This window comes from Rhincodon typus, chromosome 2 (assembly GCF_021869965.1).
Source record: "Rhincodon typus isolate 14 chromosome 2, sRhiTyp1.1, whole genome shotgun sequence".
Classification (NCBI taxonomy): Eukaryota; Metazoa; Chordata; class Chondrichthyes; order Orectolobiformes; family Rhincodontidae; genus Rhincodon; species Rhincodon typus.
The window spans coordinates 35,092,722-35,110,692 of record NC_063333.1 but is presented as its reverse complement, the minus strand read 5'-3'; the positions used below and the strand labels follow the sequence as shown (position 1 = coordinate 35,110,692).

The window sequence follows — 17,971 nt, the reverse complement described above, 5'->3', positions numbered from 1 at the left end:
GAAGGCTGACGTTTCAGGCCTAGACCCTTCATTTCTGAAGAAGGGTCCAGGCCCGAAATGTCAGCCTTCCTGCTCCTCTGATGCTGCTTGGCCTGCTGTGTTCATCCAGCTCTACACCTTGTTATTTCAAACTAATGGCAGTTCTTCACTTAACCTACACATACGGTTAGAGCTAATATGTACCTGTTCAACATTGTATGTTGAATTTCTCAACGTGTGAATGCACATGATGATCCCAACTGATATTAGATCCCATGATATTAGATCCCAGATTGAGACATAATTTGTTAGATCACATGCTGCTTTATCTTTTGTTTGGTTAATTAACCTGGTGGTTAGTCATCGAATCATATTGACGCAGGGTATAGATTTTCTCTGATAACACCACTGATGTTTATTACGCAAAATTATCTGTATATAGTAGCAGTTAAAATAATCTTTAATCTTTTTTTCTAAACAAAGTTGCAACCTGTTTTCTGATAGTATCACAGAGACTCCAGCCCTGAGAAACCACACCCTAACTCTTTGCATTTCTGCATGACTAACTCGTTACAGTTTCTTTGCCACAGACTGTGGAGACAAATCAGTGAACTTCTCACAGATAAGAGAGCCTAAACTTTTTCAGTTCTAATAATCTGCAGATTTCCAACCAAGCTCTCCATGTTTGTTAAGCTTTACAAACTAAGCTATTCGGCTGAAGTAACTGGGCCCCTTAAATGCCCTGAATGCCTTCTAGTAGAGAAACTAGGCTTATTTCTGAATTCAACTCTGGTATTTTCTAAACAAAAAACTGAAAAAACTGCAGATGCTGGGAATCAGAATCAAAAACAGAAATTGCTAGAAAAACTTAACTCCGCTTACCCCACTTTCTCCCCACAGATACTGGCAGACCTGCTGAGTTTTTCAGCAATTTCTGTCTTTGTTTCTGGTATTTTCTAAACTGAATTTTAGAAACATTACCTTAAATGTTTACCCTACCTCTCATAAATCCAATAGTATGAAACATTAATACCGCAGGGGTCTGCAGTCACCTGCCTACTGACAAGTGCTGGGTTTAAACACTTCTGTAAGGACTCTCTGACCTTTGTTTTCATTTAAAACAAAACCTTCACAGAAGTAAACAACACCCATTTGCCTCTATTCTGATATCCAAAAGTTTAAAAATGATAAAAATTACAAGTTATACACCTTCCATTACATATATTTCTATTTCCTAAACACTGACCCAGTAAATATCAATTTTGGTAATTGTTTTTGTGTATTCTGATTTGTAAAGAAAGAAATATTGTTGGGGGTCCAATCATGGTCACCTGATAGATCCTGTTCTCCTAATTTAGAAAAGATAACCCTTTACACAGAAAAGTTATTTAAAGTTCATGCCAATTCACAATTTTTTCTTGTTAAAGCTATTTGTTTTTCCATTTGTTCTGTGATTTACTACAGCTAAAAGGATCACCTTACAATGTAACCATATCATGCCATTAGTACACCATTATTCATGTACTCTGTGATTAGTTTATTTCATTTTTCCATGGGCTGTAGTCTTTTCTGGCTAGGGCAGTGTTTATTTTCCATGTCTACTTGCCAGTTAAGGCCAGTTAAAAGTCAACCACATTGCTGTGGTCTGGATTTACATGTTGGCCAGACCAGTAAGGAGAGCAGATCCCTTTCCCTAAGGGATATTAGTGGGCCAGATGGATTTTTATGATAACCGCCAGTAATCACCATTGAGCTAACTTTTTATTCTAGATTTTTAAAAAATTTAATTCAGATTACACCATTCATAATGGTTGGATTCAAATCCATTCTCCAAAACATTAACCTGAGGTTCTGGATTACTAGTCCAGTGATGATAATTACACCACTAACAGACTCCCCTTTTGCTATGCTTAGAAATTTTAACTTTACTATTTCCTCTAAGCTTCCATTATCCACACTTGCTGAAGAATGTCATAAGATCTTTCATACAAAGATCCCCTCCTACCAAACCAACACACTATCATTTCCCAACCCCCACCCCATTAACATATTATCGTCCATCACATCAGATATTGTGGTTTATTTTGTATCTGTTACTTCCTTGCTTAGGAAAAACAAGATGCAGGTGATTGAGCTGGAACTTTAAAGTATTTTGAATTTCTGAAGCTGCAGCAGCTTATTTGTAACTATATTACCTATGTTTATCTGCTCTAAATATGAGGAGAGACTAAATAGATTGGGATTATATTCATTGGAATTCAGAAGATTGAGGGGGGATCTTATAGAAACATATAAAATTATGAAGGGAATAGATAAGATAGAAGTAGAGAGGATGTTTCCACTGGCAGGTGAAGCTAGGACAAGAGGGCATAGCCTCAAGATTAGAGGGAGCAGATTTAGGACTGAACTGAGAAGGAATTTCTTCACCCAGAGGGTTGTTAGTCTATGGAATTCCTTGCCCAGTGAAGTAGTTGACGCTACTTCAGTAAATGTTTTTTTAAAAAAAAGGTAGATTTTTTTTGAACAATAAAGGAATTAAGGGATACGGTGAGAACAGTGAGATACAGTGGATCTGAGTCCACGAAAGGATCAGCCATGATCTTATTGAATGGCGGAGCAGGCTCGAAGGGCCAGACGGCCTACTCCTGCTCCTAGTTCTTATGTTCTTATGTAAACAATGACCTTAAATGGCATTACAAATTGACAGAGAAATAGCACAAATTTCTCCCTGTAAATCTGAGATGTCTCTTCAGGTAACTCTTAACTTTATCGACAGGATATTTTGGGGGGTGGGGGTGGTGGAGGAAGAGAAAAACTTGTTTAATTGCCTTTTTCGTCTCTTGTCTTCTGACTTCCTTAGTTGTAGCCTTTTCCTTTACAATTGATGTACTCTGGTTCCTCTTCCTTAAAAGTCTTCAGGGATTGGCACCATTGCTGCATGTGTGCATGTTCCTGAATTTGATCTTAAAAAATTAATACAAAAAGGAAACCACTGGGAAATCTCTTTCTATTCAAGTACCCAATGTAGTCAAGTTACACCAACCTGATTACGATAATTTTTTTAACTTCAAGGAGGAAAGCAAACAATTTTTAACAGATCTAGTGCCATTTCGTCTTTGGGAATTGACTAGTCCTATAGTTTACATTAATAATTTTAAATCTCTCTTTTGTATGAGACATTTTCTTCAGTAGTGTTTGGTAAAATTTCTCTCTCGTTTTGATAAACCTCTGCTCTCAATATGACATTAACATTTGACTTTACAGCTGTTTATCACTTGTTTGGTTTTTTTCTCCCATTTGTACAGATGGAATGGAAAGCCAGGTTGGTGAGTTTCCAGGAATTCAGCACATCATAAGCGATTCAGACAGTGAAATATATTGTGATTCAATGGAACAGCTGGGAGTTGAAGAGGTAAATGCTGATGTAGAGAACAGCACTCAAAAATTAAAGCCATGTGATTGTATAAAATATAATGGATTTTGAAGTGGATAAGACGGAACAATGAATAATGTTGAGTTGTTCCATAAGACAATGTACAGGCGGAGCAATAGGGTACAGGTAATTATCCGAAGGAGGAGCAAATTACTGCAGATGCTGGAATCTGTGCTGAAAACAAAAAATGCTGGAAACCACAGTAGGTCAGGCAGTATCCATGGAGAGAGTGCAAACTGACGTTTCAAGTCTAGATGACTCTTCATCAGAGCTGGGTAATTATCCATTGTGTAGGTAATTATCCATTGTCCACTTGAGCATCTCTTTCCATTTGATGGAAGCAGTTGGTTATATACATATTGAGGAGCACCATTCTGCAATTGAAGCAGATCTGTAAAATATTTCAAATATCCATATGTTAGTCCTCTTAATCTTCAGAGCCTTTCATAGCCAGACATTTTTAAACTACTTTTAAAAAAGATAATATTTTAATTGCTTTAGCTCAGTTTTTTTTATTGGAGTGAATAGATTTCTTCTAGATTTATACCACCTATTTATACCTTTTCTAATTTCTCATTTGCTGCCTGTATCTGCAGTAAATATTTTGGGCAACTGGATGGTGCAATAAATACAAAAACTGTCCAGACTGTTTGAATATGAATTAAGTTTTGAAACAGTTATTTAATTCCACAACTGCCATTAAATTTATAGTATTTTTCTCTTTATTAAAGTATTGCTCATGGAGTCTATGATAATAAATCGTTCAATTTTTCTTCATTTCATGAAATAAAAAGTTGTGTTCATAATAAAAGGATGACAGATTTCATAACAGGAATCAAAAATTAGACTATTGTTGTAAAGTGTTACGGAATTGAGACTAAGGTGTTTTCGAACCAATGCAGAGGGAGATGACAAATGAATGCACAAAGTGAAAGTATTTAATTGACTAGCACTAAACTGTCTCTGAACAGGAGAAATCTACATTAAAAAAATGACAGACATCAATCTGACATGAGATGTTCCATTCAAAAAACACTTTTAATTTTCCCATCACAATTAGTTTTTAATGTGAAATACCAAAATGATAGTTTTATAGAGATCCACAACTGTTAATTGGCTTTTTAAAAAGATATTTTGGACCTTGACTTCAGAGAATCATGGGATCCCTACAGTGCAAAAAGAGGCTGTTCTGCCCATTTGTGCCCTCCCCAAACCCATCCCTATAACCCTGCAGTTACCAAGGCTTGTCCACCTAGCCTGCATATTCCTGGAACTATGGGCCAATTTAGCACAGGCAATCCGCCTAACATAGGGCAGCATGGTGGCACAGTGCCAGGGACTTGGGTTCAATTCCAGCCTTGAGTGTCTGTGTGGAGTTTGCACTTTCTCCCCATGTCTGTGTGGGTTTCCACCTGGTGCTTCGGTTTCCTCCCACAGCCCAAAAATGTGTAGGTTAGGTGAAGTAGCCATGCTAAACTGTCCGTAGTGACTAGGGATTTACAGGCTAGATGGATTAGCCATGGTAACTGCAGGGTTATGGGCATAGGATAGGGGGTGGGTGTGGGTCTCGGTGGGATGCTCTTTGGCCGGTTGCTGCAGACTTGATGGGCAAAATGACCTCTTTCCGCACTTAGGGATTCTATGATTCTAACCTGCACATCTTTGAAGGCTTTCTGCCTTGTGATAATTATTCTGAGGATTATTTTGAGATTGGTGATTCATAGAGGTATCATGTAAGCATAAACATGAGAAACTGAGCTATCATAAATGGTTTTGTTTAATTGGCAGGTATCCCCCGTACTGCTAACACTAAAGTTATCTTTTTCCTCTCCTGGCTGCTTCTGACTAACCAAGCCTGTCTTTGACCACCACCTGCAGCAGAAACCTCTTATAGTAAATCTCTGTTTATGTTTTAGTAACTTACTTCTAGTTGTCATCAATGATTAACTATTTACGTATATTAATAACATGGTGTTAATAATTGAATTGGACCTAAAAACATTTTCTCTTGGGTTGCACTTGATATACAGACATGACTATTGCACAAGTAATCATTTGATCTTCTTAAGTACTGTAAACATGTTATTTTACTTCATTCTTGTAGATTTCAGGAGCTGGCAGCCCAGGGAGAGAGAATTTTAACAGTTCTCTGATGGGCTCGGAATTTGATCACAGGCAGCTATTCACAAATAGTTCAAGAACAGAGTTGGAACATTCCCTAAACTACCTTGGGAAACCTGGAACAATGAAAGCACAGGTTTTGGGAGGAGAAGGTGGTGTTAATCATGGTGGTGAAGATGCAAAGCCAGTTGGAAGTGGCTCTCACAAAGAGAAGATAACTAGCAAAAGAACGGAGTTTCATGGACCCAGGAGGGGGCGAGGTATGTTTTTGATTGGAAGAAGTATTTTATTTGAGGAATTTCCCTACAAATATGTCCCAAGGACTAGTTTTCTTGAGAAATTTTGTGGGGTTTATTTTGCAACTTATTTTCTTTCTTCTTTCATTTGTGCTCAACCTTGTCTTGCACAATTTCCTTCTGTGGAAGACTGAAGACCCACTCCAAGGAACCCCTTGGTTAATCTGTAGTTGATGAGCGAGCATTGTAGGGAAACCAAAAGTAAGAGGAAGAAAATATGTAGAATCTCTCTTCCTGTTGACAAAGGTATATGGAGCTCTTGATTCTAAACATTGCTCAGAACTCTTTGCATTTCCATTGCATTACTATGACATTGGTGCTATGTTACAGCTAAAACAGTAGGAAAACCTTGACTCAGCAGTGTTCATTTCTAAAGCACTTTTGGACATGGTTTGGTATTTCCTTTGGCTTCAGAAGTATAATTGTTTCAGGAGCATCTCTTCCTCTAAACTATGACCTTCACCACTTAGAAGGTCAAGGCCAGTAAATACGTGGTGATACCAAGTTATACTTCATTGTTCCTGGGTAAAACCCTTGAAACTCCAAGCTTAGAAAGGATATTAGAAACACTTTCACTGCAATGACTGCAGCAGTTCGAGAAGGCAGCCCGTTGCCATCTTCTCAAGCATAACTAGAAATCAGCAATAAATGGCAGCGTTGCTAGCAGCAATCACAACCAAAGATTCATTCTTTAAAAAAAACGCAGTACAGTGTTGCACCAAGTGAGTTGCCTCATGTAATCCCCATTCTTCTATCCTTACCATGTCCCTTATAGGAACTTTCTAATTCTGTTTTAAATGATTCATGCTTTATACTTCAACTCTTTGTGGCAGAGAATTACACATCTTTTCAATGTCTGTTAATAGATTTCTCTTTACTCACCTCCATTCATTTTTACACTTATTAACTGTTGTTACAGTCCTGCTGGCCAGTAGAAATAATTAATCACAATTCATCTTATAATGTTGATGAGTTCTATTGTGTAACTGCTTAATCCACTTGATGTTTAATGTCTTTGCTATTGAATTTCATAGAGCACTGAAGTATTTGTAACTGCAGGTCTTTGAATAGTTGATGTGTTTGCCCTGTGTTTTTGCCAACATGGGTGTTATTTTAATTGTGTTCCTGTTTACCTTGTAGGTAATAGGATGCAGCAATCGGGGAATGGTTTTCAGGTCACACAGTTGGGTAATGGTGGTGATGGGGAACGAAGAGGCTCAGAGAGGCTGCAAAAAGCCAGTGTGAATGAACAGATTGCAGTAGCACTACTCAGACTCCAGGAGGACATGCAGAGTGTGTTTGAACGCCTTCATATGTTGGAGGCAAGGACTGCTTCTCAGGTAAAAGCTAATCCAAAAAAAGTGATAGTATGTAGAGATACATTATGGTATCATGCACTGCCTATTCATGCTTGTAGTTTCTTTAATGCAGGATCCCATTGCGCATACCAGTGGTAATCACAGTGCTGTATTGTGGGGAATTAAGCAATGAGAGTAAAATTTAGACTTGCACTAAGCTGTATTCAAAGTAATAACTAGGCCATCAGTGAAAAGTACTGAATGTGCTGTGTTTCTCCAGAATGGAGAGAAAACTGACTTACAATTACAAAACAGTACTTGTAAAGGAAGGAGATATCAGTCAATGAGTGCTGCTTCTTTAGAGTCAGAAATGTGTAAAGAAGATTTTGTTTTTAATTCACTCATGGATGTGGGGGTCACTGGCTGGACCATTTGTTGCCCTAGGGAAGATAGTGGTGAATGACCCTCTTGAAATCGAGCAGTCCACTTGCTGCAAGTAAACTCTCAATGTCAGTGGGGAGGGAGTTTGACCCAGTGACTGTGAAGGAATGGCAATATGTTTCCAAGTCTTGTTGGAGGGGATCTTGCAGGTTATAGTGATAACATGTATCTGCAGCCCTTGTCCTTCTAGGTAAAAATGGTTGTGGTTTTGGAAGGAGCCGTGGTGAATTTCTGTAGTGCAACTCCATGTCACAGGCAGAGGATGTGAATGTTTGTGAATGTGGTCTAATCTTGTGGCTCTTCCATCCTGGATGGTGTTGAGTTTCCTGAGACTGTTAAAGCTGCACCCATCCAGGCAAGTGTGGTGTATTCCTTCACACTCCTGACTTGAGCCTTGAAGATCGTAGGCAGGCTTTGAGGGAGTCAGGAGGTGAGTTATTTACTGCAATATTCCTAGCCTCTAACCTGTTGTTATAGCCACCGTATTTATATGGCTAGTCTATTTGAATTTCTATCACTGATAACCCCAACAATATTGGTCGTGAGGGATTCAGTGATAGTAACACCGTTGAATTTCAAGGGACAATTTTTAGATTCTCTCATTGAAGATAGCCATTGCCTGACTTTTGTGGCACTATTGTAACTTGTTAACTTTAGGAGAGTCTCAAGATGAACACTCACAGGAAGATAGGAACAGGAGTATGCCATTCAATGAGATCATCGATACTCCATAACCTGCCTTTGGCCCTTTTTTTATTCATTCAGAAGATGTGAGCATTGCTAGCTAGGCCTGCATTCATTGCCCATCCATAATTGCCCAGAAGGCAGTTGAGAGTTAGCCACATTGCTGTAGGTCTGGAGTCACATGTAGACCAGCCCAGGTAAAGATAGCAGTTTCTTTTCCTAAAGGACATAGGTGAACCAAATGGGTTTTCCCAACAATTGGCAATAACTTCATGATCATCATTAGACTTTTAATTCCGAATTTTTATTTAATTCAACTTTCCCCCATTTGTCATGGTGGGATTTGAACTGAAGTACCTAGAACATTATCTGGGTCTCTGAATTAATAGTCTAGTGAAAATACCACTAGGCCAATCACCTCCCTTAATATTTTTGTTTAAAAATATCTATCTCAGATTGAAATTAACAACTAATTCAGCATCCAATGCTGTTTGTGGAAGAGTGTTCCAAACCTCTACCATCACTTGTGTGTAGAAGTGCTTCCTAACAGCTTTCCTGAATGGTCTGACCTGAATTCTCAGACTATGTCCCCTAGTTCTAGAATCCCCAACCAGTGGAAATAGTTTATTTTTATCTATCATGCCTTTTCGTGTTAATATCTTAAAGACTTCGATGAGATCAGCCTTTAATCTTCTAAATTCTAGAGGAAACAGGTCTAATTTGTATAGTCTGTCCACTTAACTTAACCCCTGAAGTACAGGTATTATTCTTGGAAATCTGTTGTACTCCCTCCCAGACCAATATATCCTTCCTAAGGTGTTACGCCCAGATCTACTCACAGTACTTCAAATGGAGTCTAATCGGGGTTTTATATAACTGCAGCATAACTTCTGCAACCTTATACTTTGGTCTTCCAGATATGAAGGCCAGCATTCCATTAACCTTCTTGGGGTTTTTTTTGCACCTGTTTGTGACATTTTGAAGATCTATGAATTGAACCCTCAAGTGACTTTGGACACCTACTCTATTTAACGTCTCACTATCTAGAAAGTGCCCTGATCTATACCTTTTTGGTCCATAAAGGATTACCTCACACTTCCTTTCTTGAACTTGATAAGCCATAGTTTTGCCCATTCACTTAGCCATACCAATTTGCTTTAGTTTGATGTGATGTTGTATCAATAATTGAAATTTCCACAAAAGATAACTTTGCAAAGCTTTTTTATGATTTTCCTTACAATCTTGGTACACGTTTTATTTATTAAGAAAGGCTTAACATTTATTTTCTTTCCTTCATCTCAGGTGAAGTCCAAAGATGCCCATTCAAAGCTTAAACATACTGCAGGTGATAAGGTAATTACTGTATTAATCACTATTTTAATATACAATCAATTGTAGATGCTTTTGCGGAAACACAGGTTTTAAAAATTGACCTGCAGAGTTCCATTTTCTAACAAAAATGTTTACAAAAGTAATAACCTTAATGATTCTTCATGGTGATATTTTCATTTAATAACTTCATAGTTTTTATTTATGCAGTTTAGCACTCCACTTTGCCATATTGCTTGTTATAAAGTTTGCTATTGTGCATAATTTTTTAATTTATATTTGAGAAATATCAGATTTTTAATGATGAAAGATTACATCTGGTGTATTGTTTGCTTTCATCATTCAGACATCGTCCTGGTGGCCTTTTGATGTATCTGGCCGAACTATTGCATTTGCGATCCTTTGGCCTGTTATCCTCCAGCTATTTGTGCATATGTATTTTCAAAGGAGGAAGAGGTAATTTTTGAATAAGTTCTTTGGTTTCTACTCATTAGAAATTAGTGCAAGTAAAGTGATTTTTATCTCCTGTATGTCTCAAATTTCAGAAAACCGAACTAGGCATCCACCTGGCACTCTTAGGTCTACAAAATTGGAGAGCGTGAAAGGCCTGACATGATCATTTGGATTTGTTCATTTAGTGGTGTTCTACCTTAACATAGTCCAATGATGTGCATTTTGCTTTAAAATCATCCTGCGCACTGTACATAACTAAATACTACAACATAACTGATACTTGAACCAAACAGCATTAATTAATTCTGGATTAATGTAATAATCATCTTTAAATTATAGTGTCCTGATTTTTTTTTTATTTTAAATTTATGGAACAAACACTGCACTGTCATCTCAATAGTAAATGCTGTATCTGACTGAATGTAAGTCGCTTTAGTTGCTTGTAATTTAGCTAAAATTGATTTTGGAAGGAAACTGGGGAAAATCTGAATGTTAAAAATATTTTAAGTGCTTAATTTCTAGTGTTTTAGCTGGAAATCATTCAATTAAAAAGCTGCATCTTACTGTACTTTGTACAATGCAAGCAAGGAATTTGTTCAGCAAGACTTGTGAACAGCAATGAATTCTGATGCCCTGACCAACATTCCCATTCAGCCAGCGTTAATAAAATAGATTTTCTGGATATCTGTTCAGTTGCTTTTTGTGGGATCTTGATGTGTACATTAGCTGTTGAGTTTGTCAGCAAATAGTGACTGCATTTAAAAAATGTTTTAGAAGCAATTTGGTAATACTTTCCTATTATATAGTCAGTAACTCAAAAGATCCAATATTGGTTTTATGTGCACATTGCAGCTACTGAACAAATAATATCAACCCCTGGATTTTTGTAACTGAACAGAGTGCTTTTGACCCATTGATCCATTCCTCTGAAATGGCCAGTAGATGGAGCTCTTCTTTTACGTAGTTCATTGTTGAGCAAAAAGCCATGTGTGGTGGACGTAGCACTTGCTTTATCTCCAGCACTTTTGAAATAACTGGTAAAATTGAGATTATATAACCTGACACTAATGTACTGAGACTCATCCATTAGATACAGCTTTTACATGTCATTTCTCTGCATGTAACTTTATTTATATATAATTATCAACTGTGAAGTCTACTCATATCAATGCTGTTAATAGTTGTACAAATTACTTTTTTTGAAAGTAAGTGCAATATTTTTTCAATTACATTGTAATAAAATTGCAAATTGAAGAAAATATGTGTCAAGGTGATCTAATAGCAATTTAATATTGATTTTAAATTAAAATATATGTGATCCTGTTTATCAAAGCACATCATTATTATAACCAGTTTTATGAATGGAGTTCTGGTAAAATCCAGGGCACCAGTTCAAGAAAAATATTGTAAGCATGAAAATAATTCACAGAATATAGCTTTAAGCATGATAGACAATAATATATTTTTATCATATGAGCCGCAAATAAACTTTTTGGAGGTTCTGTGTATTTTTGTATTTTTTTTTAAATCAAAATTAAGAGAGCACAACTAGTGTAAGTATTGTTTATGGATGTGTGTTTATATCTATAATCAAAACATGGTGTTGAATGTTATCAGGACATGAGTGACATGATCTATGGTGTGAAAGGTGGCAGAATCATGCAAGAAGTCCAGTGAAACCTATCTTGGTGTTGGGAACAACTTGCTGCATCCTTTAAATAAGTGCCAGGCTTTGAGGTGAGATTCTCGCTAGGCAGTGGAAAGTTGTCTACGAAGGGAGATTACTTAATGTTAACCACATTAACAACACATCTTGCCTCATTAATATGCAATTTTCTATCTGCCATCTTCTATAAGCAAACTAAATCCAAGAATTCTCATTACAAATGTCATAGTGGTTACCAAGTGATTTCAGCTCTCCTCTTATCCCGAACGATCCTCATTTCAGACACCAGGGACCAATGGTGCAGGCCACACATGTCCAACATCTATTGATATTGGCATCTGACATGTGGCAGCCTCAAATGACCGTGATAGCACATTTCTAATCCACTTACAGTATGCATCTGCACTCCACTGCTACGCCTCAGGGTGCAACAGCAGTGATCATTGTAAAACTCTAGCTTTGCCATTTGCCATTGGGACAGGCAACCAGCTCGTGGACTAGACCAGGCTGTATCATCGAGCAGTTTGCTTCCTCACTTGGAGCTCGCTCACTTTGAATCTAATTGGACGCTTACCACCACATACTTGCCTTTTTACAACTTGTCTTTTTATGCATTTCCCCTTAGCCAGGGATAGCAGTTTCCTCACCATATTGCTGTGTTGTCATGCTGTTTAGCACAGACACAAACCCAGCAGTCTTGCCATCGTTGTCAGCATTCCTGTGTCAAATCACAGGAAAGAGCCTTTAGCTAGCACAGTAAGTCAAAAGCGGCCTCTGATACTAATCCAAAAGCTTGGGCACTCAGTCAGCCACTTAGGCCAGTCAGCATCAGGATTCTTCCTCATAATGGGTGAGGAGTTGAATGTTGAGCTACTACCTATCCTGACTCTTTCTGTCCTATTCTGGACTATTTTCCTGTTGGAATACAAGAAACGAACAAGAGATTAAGTTAATAAGAGAAGTGAAAGTGGGTGGCACAGCTTTTGCTTTTTGGTGCAAGTTGGGAGCTATCCCAAATGAGTGAATAGGCAGAGCTGAGGGTATTCAAGGTTCATGGCGTCAGGGGTTTCAGTGGGTGTCAGTGAGTGAGGGAAGATGTTGCAGCCAATAGTGAGAGAGAGCATGAGCCTTGTTGGGAGGTGCGTACAGCCAGAGGTGAGTGTGAGGCATCAGAGAAGACGTTGACACTCAATGCTGGTAGAGTGGAGAAGGACATTCTCCCTACACTACTGTGCATTTCTCCAGACATCTGAAGCTGCAATGATCTGGGTGACAACCTAGGACTCGACTGGCATGGTTTGATGTCATGATCTTCACTGTCTGGTCCTAGAGAAGAGGGATGCCCTGCCTCTGCAACACCACATCCAGCAGGACTCCCAGAGGGAGCCATCTGTGGGGCAAATGTCAGGAACCATGCAGGACAGCTCCGGATTAACGGGCTTTGTTCATGTGCACAACAGACTTTTCAAGATGGTGCTAGGGATGTTGGTGTTAGTTTAAAAAAAATTGATTCACCCCAGTGTGTCAAACTTTTCTGTTCTACCTACAAATTCTGTCTACAGCACCTTTCTTGAGAATTCCTAGACCTGGTCCAGTTGTTAAAATTCTCATTGTTCCTAATGTACGTAGTTGTAGCTAATAAGAATATTCAGTGTGACTAATGTTGTTTGATTCCTTGATCCCTGTGTTCAAAAAGCATGACACACTGAGTGAAGTAAATAGGTTATTTAGCTTTGGCTGAATTAGTTCACATCACTTCCTGAGATTATTTTGAACCTGTAATTTGCTCTGATCACGCCACACCTAGAGTTCTGTGACTTATTTTATATGCCGTGCTGAAAAAAGGATAATGCAAGCCTTAAATTTGGAGACAGTAGCACAATTGTGATATTAGTGGACTTGTTGTCACATAAGATTAATTGAGAGTTTTGGGGGTCTTGTAACCCCTTTAAGGCATGAACAGACTCTGAAGCAAAACTTTGTCATGAATTATCATGAATTGTTGGGCCGAAGGGCCTGTTTCCACACTTTAGGGATTCTATGAATTAACTATTGAGACAAAGTCCAGGCTAGTATGTTATAAGTTAAACTGGCAGTAATGTGCAGTTTTTAATGCAGAATCTACTTTCATGTCAGGTACTGGCTGGGGGAGCTCACAAATGGTTTCTCTTTTCTGGTTCTTATCCCTGGATGATCTTCCCTTTGTCATGCAAAAAATTGAAGCGTTTATTCTGGACGATGCCCGATGTTAACCACCACCACACCCCACAATGTAACTTAAACAGCCCCATGTGTGAGGACATCTTACATGACCAACCAGGAAGAGTTTATCTGACTGAAGCTAAGCTTACATATTTATACAGGTAGTGTTATAATCTCAGCTGATGGTAATCCTGTACAAGTTAGATGTAAGAGCAAGATCAAGCTTGATAGACCATAAAATTGTCTGTTCGCTATTTGTTTATTACAGCCACCAGACATCAAACACAGAAATGAGGCTGCCAATGCACTTTTAACGAAAGAACACAATATTACACAAAGATAAACATGAATTATATTAATTATATAAAAATTATTTGAAAATGGTCTTGAAAATATTGGAAATAAAGATGCAAGTCTTTCTCCCACAATGTTACAGACACCCAAAACTCAGTCAAGTGTCACCCGTGTCTTCGTTAAAACTTCTTGTTCAGTTGGCCTAGCAGTAATTATTTTCTTTCTGGTAAATTTCTGCATCCACTCATTGCTATTCCTTTTCCTAAGATCTTTTAAACAAGCAGCATCTCTTCTCTGTAGCCCACAGACCAACTGTATCTCGATGCCTTTCTAGATGTTTCGGTCTTTTTTCCTCTGGGTCATTGGACACGTTAGTGCTAGGCAGCCACCCAATTTTTTTTTAACTTTCTTCACTATAATGAACACTGATCTGATTAATTCCCCATTACTAGATCTAGTAGCAAATCTTATCTTTTTTGTTGTTTAAAACATGTTGGGTTAGAAAGCCATCTAGTGTACACATTCTCTTATGCCCTTTATTAACATCAGGGTTGTTGAAATCCCTCATGATCTTTCATTAAACCCAGTTTCCAAATTTGTCAGTATATTCCCATATCTCTCACTATTATGATCTATAGACCCACATCTATTAGTGTGACTGATCTTTTATCTCGATCCATCTTGCTTCTATTTTTGAAATGCTGATCGTTTTTTTTTCCCCACTGCTTTATTATAGTTGGCTGCTCCGTCTGCTATTTTTACATCCAGTCTTTTCTGGAGATGTTACGTTCTACAATCCTTAATCTCCATAATCTTGCACAATTGCCTGCCCTTCTCCCATTTTGTTAAGTACATGCAATGCTCTACACACATTTTAGCTAAATTTTCTATATCACCATCTTTTTAGACTCTTATTCTAACAACTTTCTTTCCCTTTGTCATCAAGGTGCTTCCTTATTTTACTTTTTTAAGCTATCTAAACTAATCTTCCAAGAGAAGTTGAAATCCAGTTGACAGCTGGAGGAACTAAATTAGCATTTTATTTAAAATTAATCTCTCACCACTGAATTTGGTGATGGGATGGGTGGGGGCAAGAACATTCAGTTGTGTGTACTCTTACTTCTGGATATAAAATGCCAGTTTCAGGGTCCTTCTGATTCCGGAAATGCAGGTTCGAGTCTTACTTGCTGCAGAGCTGTGTAATAACATCACTGAACTGGTTGATTTTTTATTTAAAAAAGAACCAGGTTCTTAAGATGCAGCAGTACCTTTAAAAATCGAGCCTCCTCCCAAATGGCATGCCCTGGCAGCCCATTTTTTCCACCAGATGTAGAACTCAAATTAAGACATGTAGCTCTTGTTTATAGACTGTGAATATCTTCAGGTATTCCACAGGAAGCTGCTTGTCTTTTATCAGGACCTGATCAATGTCTAGAACATGGCTGACTTGCAACACATCATGTCTTCCCACTGTCAGGAGTAGCAGCTTTTGTCAGAGAGCACCTCCATTTTCATGAGTTCGAGTGACTGGCAGAAGGGAGGCAGTGATAGTGGGGGTGACTAGAATCAGAGATATTCTGGGTGAGAGAGGCCTTACCATAGAAATTGCCAAACAGGGCAGCAGTGGATGTCCAGCTCGCAGCCAACGCCACCCATTGCCTGAAAATGGCTGTGCTCAGACCCATAGTAGTACACCAGTTGAAGAATGATCAGGTATGTTGTGATATATCACCTGTCTCAAGCAGTGCAGAGAGATTTCAACATAACCCAGGTTCCAGAACTTCTCTCAGCCCATGGCCCCCAACCACAGCCTCATGGAAATGCCTTCTTGTGTCCTTCCACGTGGTACAGTAGCATTTCCTGCTTGGGCTGTAGCTGCATACCATCCACTTCTACTCTTTCACCTGCCTACAGGACACGCCTTTGCATTGTTTTATTGCTGGGTGGAGGGGTCTCCACTTTTCACTGGGGACCTGAAATGGAAGGTGTGGCACACAGCACTTCCATCTAACCCTACGTTAAGATAGTTCACAGGCTGTGAGCCAAATGTTTATTCCGCAGTTGTGGAGTCTGTGCACCATGTTTATATTGCTCGTAGGCAGTTACACCCTCTTTTTCAGTAATTTAAAACATTCTTTAGGTTGTATTTTAGCCCCATGCGCTTAATCTTAGAGCACCCAATTCAGAGGTGAGAACAGGGTCAAGTCAGAGGACCACATCATGGGCCTGGCTGAAGAATCCCTCAACAGATCCAGATTGTGGATAATTGGGTAACATGGTGGTGGATGTTTGAAAAAAAACTGCTAGTCTCTGTAATAAGGACCATATGGATGATAGTATAAGGCAGGGATGGAGGTTAGATAGACCTTAGGTTTAGGGTAAAAGTTTGGCACATTGTCGGCAGAAGGGCCTGTACTGTTCTACGTTCTATATAATCACTCACTAATAATCAGATTGAGAAGACGACATTGATAGCTGCAAAATTTACTCATGCTCGTTTTTAAAATTTTAATTTTGAGCTATTAACACTAAATGATGGGCTAGCTAATTAGTGAGCCATATAATTTTTTTTAAATCCTATTGTATTCTACACTACTTTGTTGACTAGAAGAGGTATAAAGAAATCTGCCAATACTCCCATCCTGATTGCTGTCCAATAATCTCTGCTGAAAATCTTTATGGTTGCAAGAGTCAAGGATGTGCTTGAGCTCAGCTGTGATGCGCTACTGTGACTCAACTTCAAGACCCACACAATGACCACCTGGAAGGAGTAGGAAGTGTCCAGTGCCTGAGGAAGTGCATGCCAGTACCACATTGTGCCTTGTATCAGGGGAGCAAAGAAAATTGTCAGACACAATCTGAAGATTGACTTGTGAAATCATAAATCATTTACTGAAGAAGCCACTAACTACAGTTAAAGTCAATTACACATAGTTGTACTATATTACTGAAATTCTGCCTTTGAAAAGCTACTAACATGAGTAATGAGCTAAGTTTTGGAACAGACAGTTGGAATAAAGAGCAAAAGAATAAGTGGGGACCATAGAGGTATTGTGTGTTTGGACCTGGAAGTCATAGAGTCAGAAAATAGGAGCCAGAGTATGGCATTTGGCCCTTTAAGCCTGCTCTGCCATTCATGATGATTATGGCTGATCATCCAACTCAATATCTTGTTCCTGCTTTTCTCCCCTATCCTTTGCTTCCTTTAGCCTCAAATCCAAATCATCCTTGAAACACCTCAATAACTATCTTTCTTCACAATGGAAAAGGATGATGCAGGTATAGACTTCAAGGTGGAAGACTGTGAAATTTTAGAAGGTATTAATGGATGTCAAGAGACAAGACATACTAGAGGGGAGAGCAGCCATAAAAGTGAAAAATCTTCAGGCTCGGCTAAAGTATGTCCCAAGCTGTTCAGGGAGGCAAAAAGAGATCAGGGGTCCCAGCAATAATTTATGAATGGTAGACCCTAGATTGTACTGAAGTCTGCCAGCACAGAGTGAGCACTGCAGGGTCTGGAATGAATCATCACTCCCAGATAACATTTTGAATTGATTTTTGTAAGTTTCCATTCTGTCCTCTGTCAGATTTTTTTTGGTTATATAGCCCACCAGGGCCAGTTTAACCTGTGAAAATTTTGTTTTAAAAATAACAGAATACAAGAGCAAGGAGATTATGCTGGAACTGTATAAAACACTGGTTAGGTCACAATTAGAATGCTGCATACAGTTTTGTCACATGCTTGTTATTTCACTAGAGGGATTTACCAGGATTC

General features: G+C 38.5%; 1 protein-coding gene across 1 annotated transcript in view; it reads left to right on the top strand.

Moving 5' to 3' along the window:
• The window catches only part of acbd5a (acyl-CoA binding domain containing 5a), a 51,282-nt gene extending 39,989 nt beyond the window's left edge, over window positions 1-11,293 (top strand). Inside the window, exons 5-10 of the mRNA XM_048613204.1 lie at window positions 3,285-3,391; window positions 5,517-5,793; window positions 6,970-7,169; window positions 9,555-9,605; window positions 9,928-10,037; window positions 10,127-11,293. Of these exons, the coding sequence (XP_048469161.1) occupies window positions 3,285-3,391; window positions 5,517-5,793; window positions 6,970-7,169; window positions 9,555-9,605; window positions 9,928-10,037; window positions 10,127-10,139 (758 nt within the window). The 3' untranslated portion in view covers window positions 10,140-11,293. The remainder of the gene's footprint in view (window positions 1-3,284; window positions 3,392-5,516; window positions 5,794-6,969; window positions 7,170-9,554; window positions 9,606-9,927; window positions 10,038-10,126) is intronic.
• The last annotated feature ends 6,678 nt before the right edge of the window (window positions 11,294-17,971 follow it).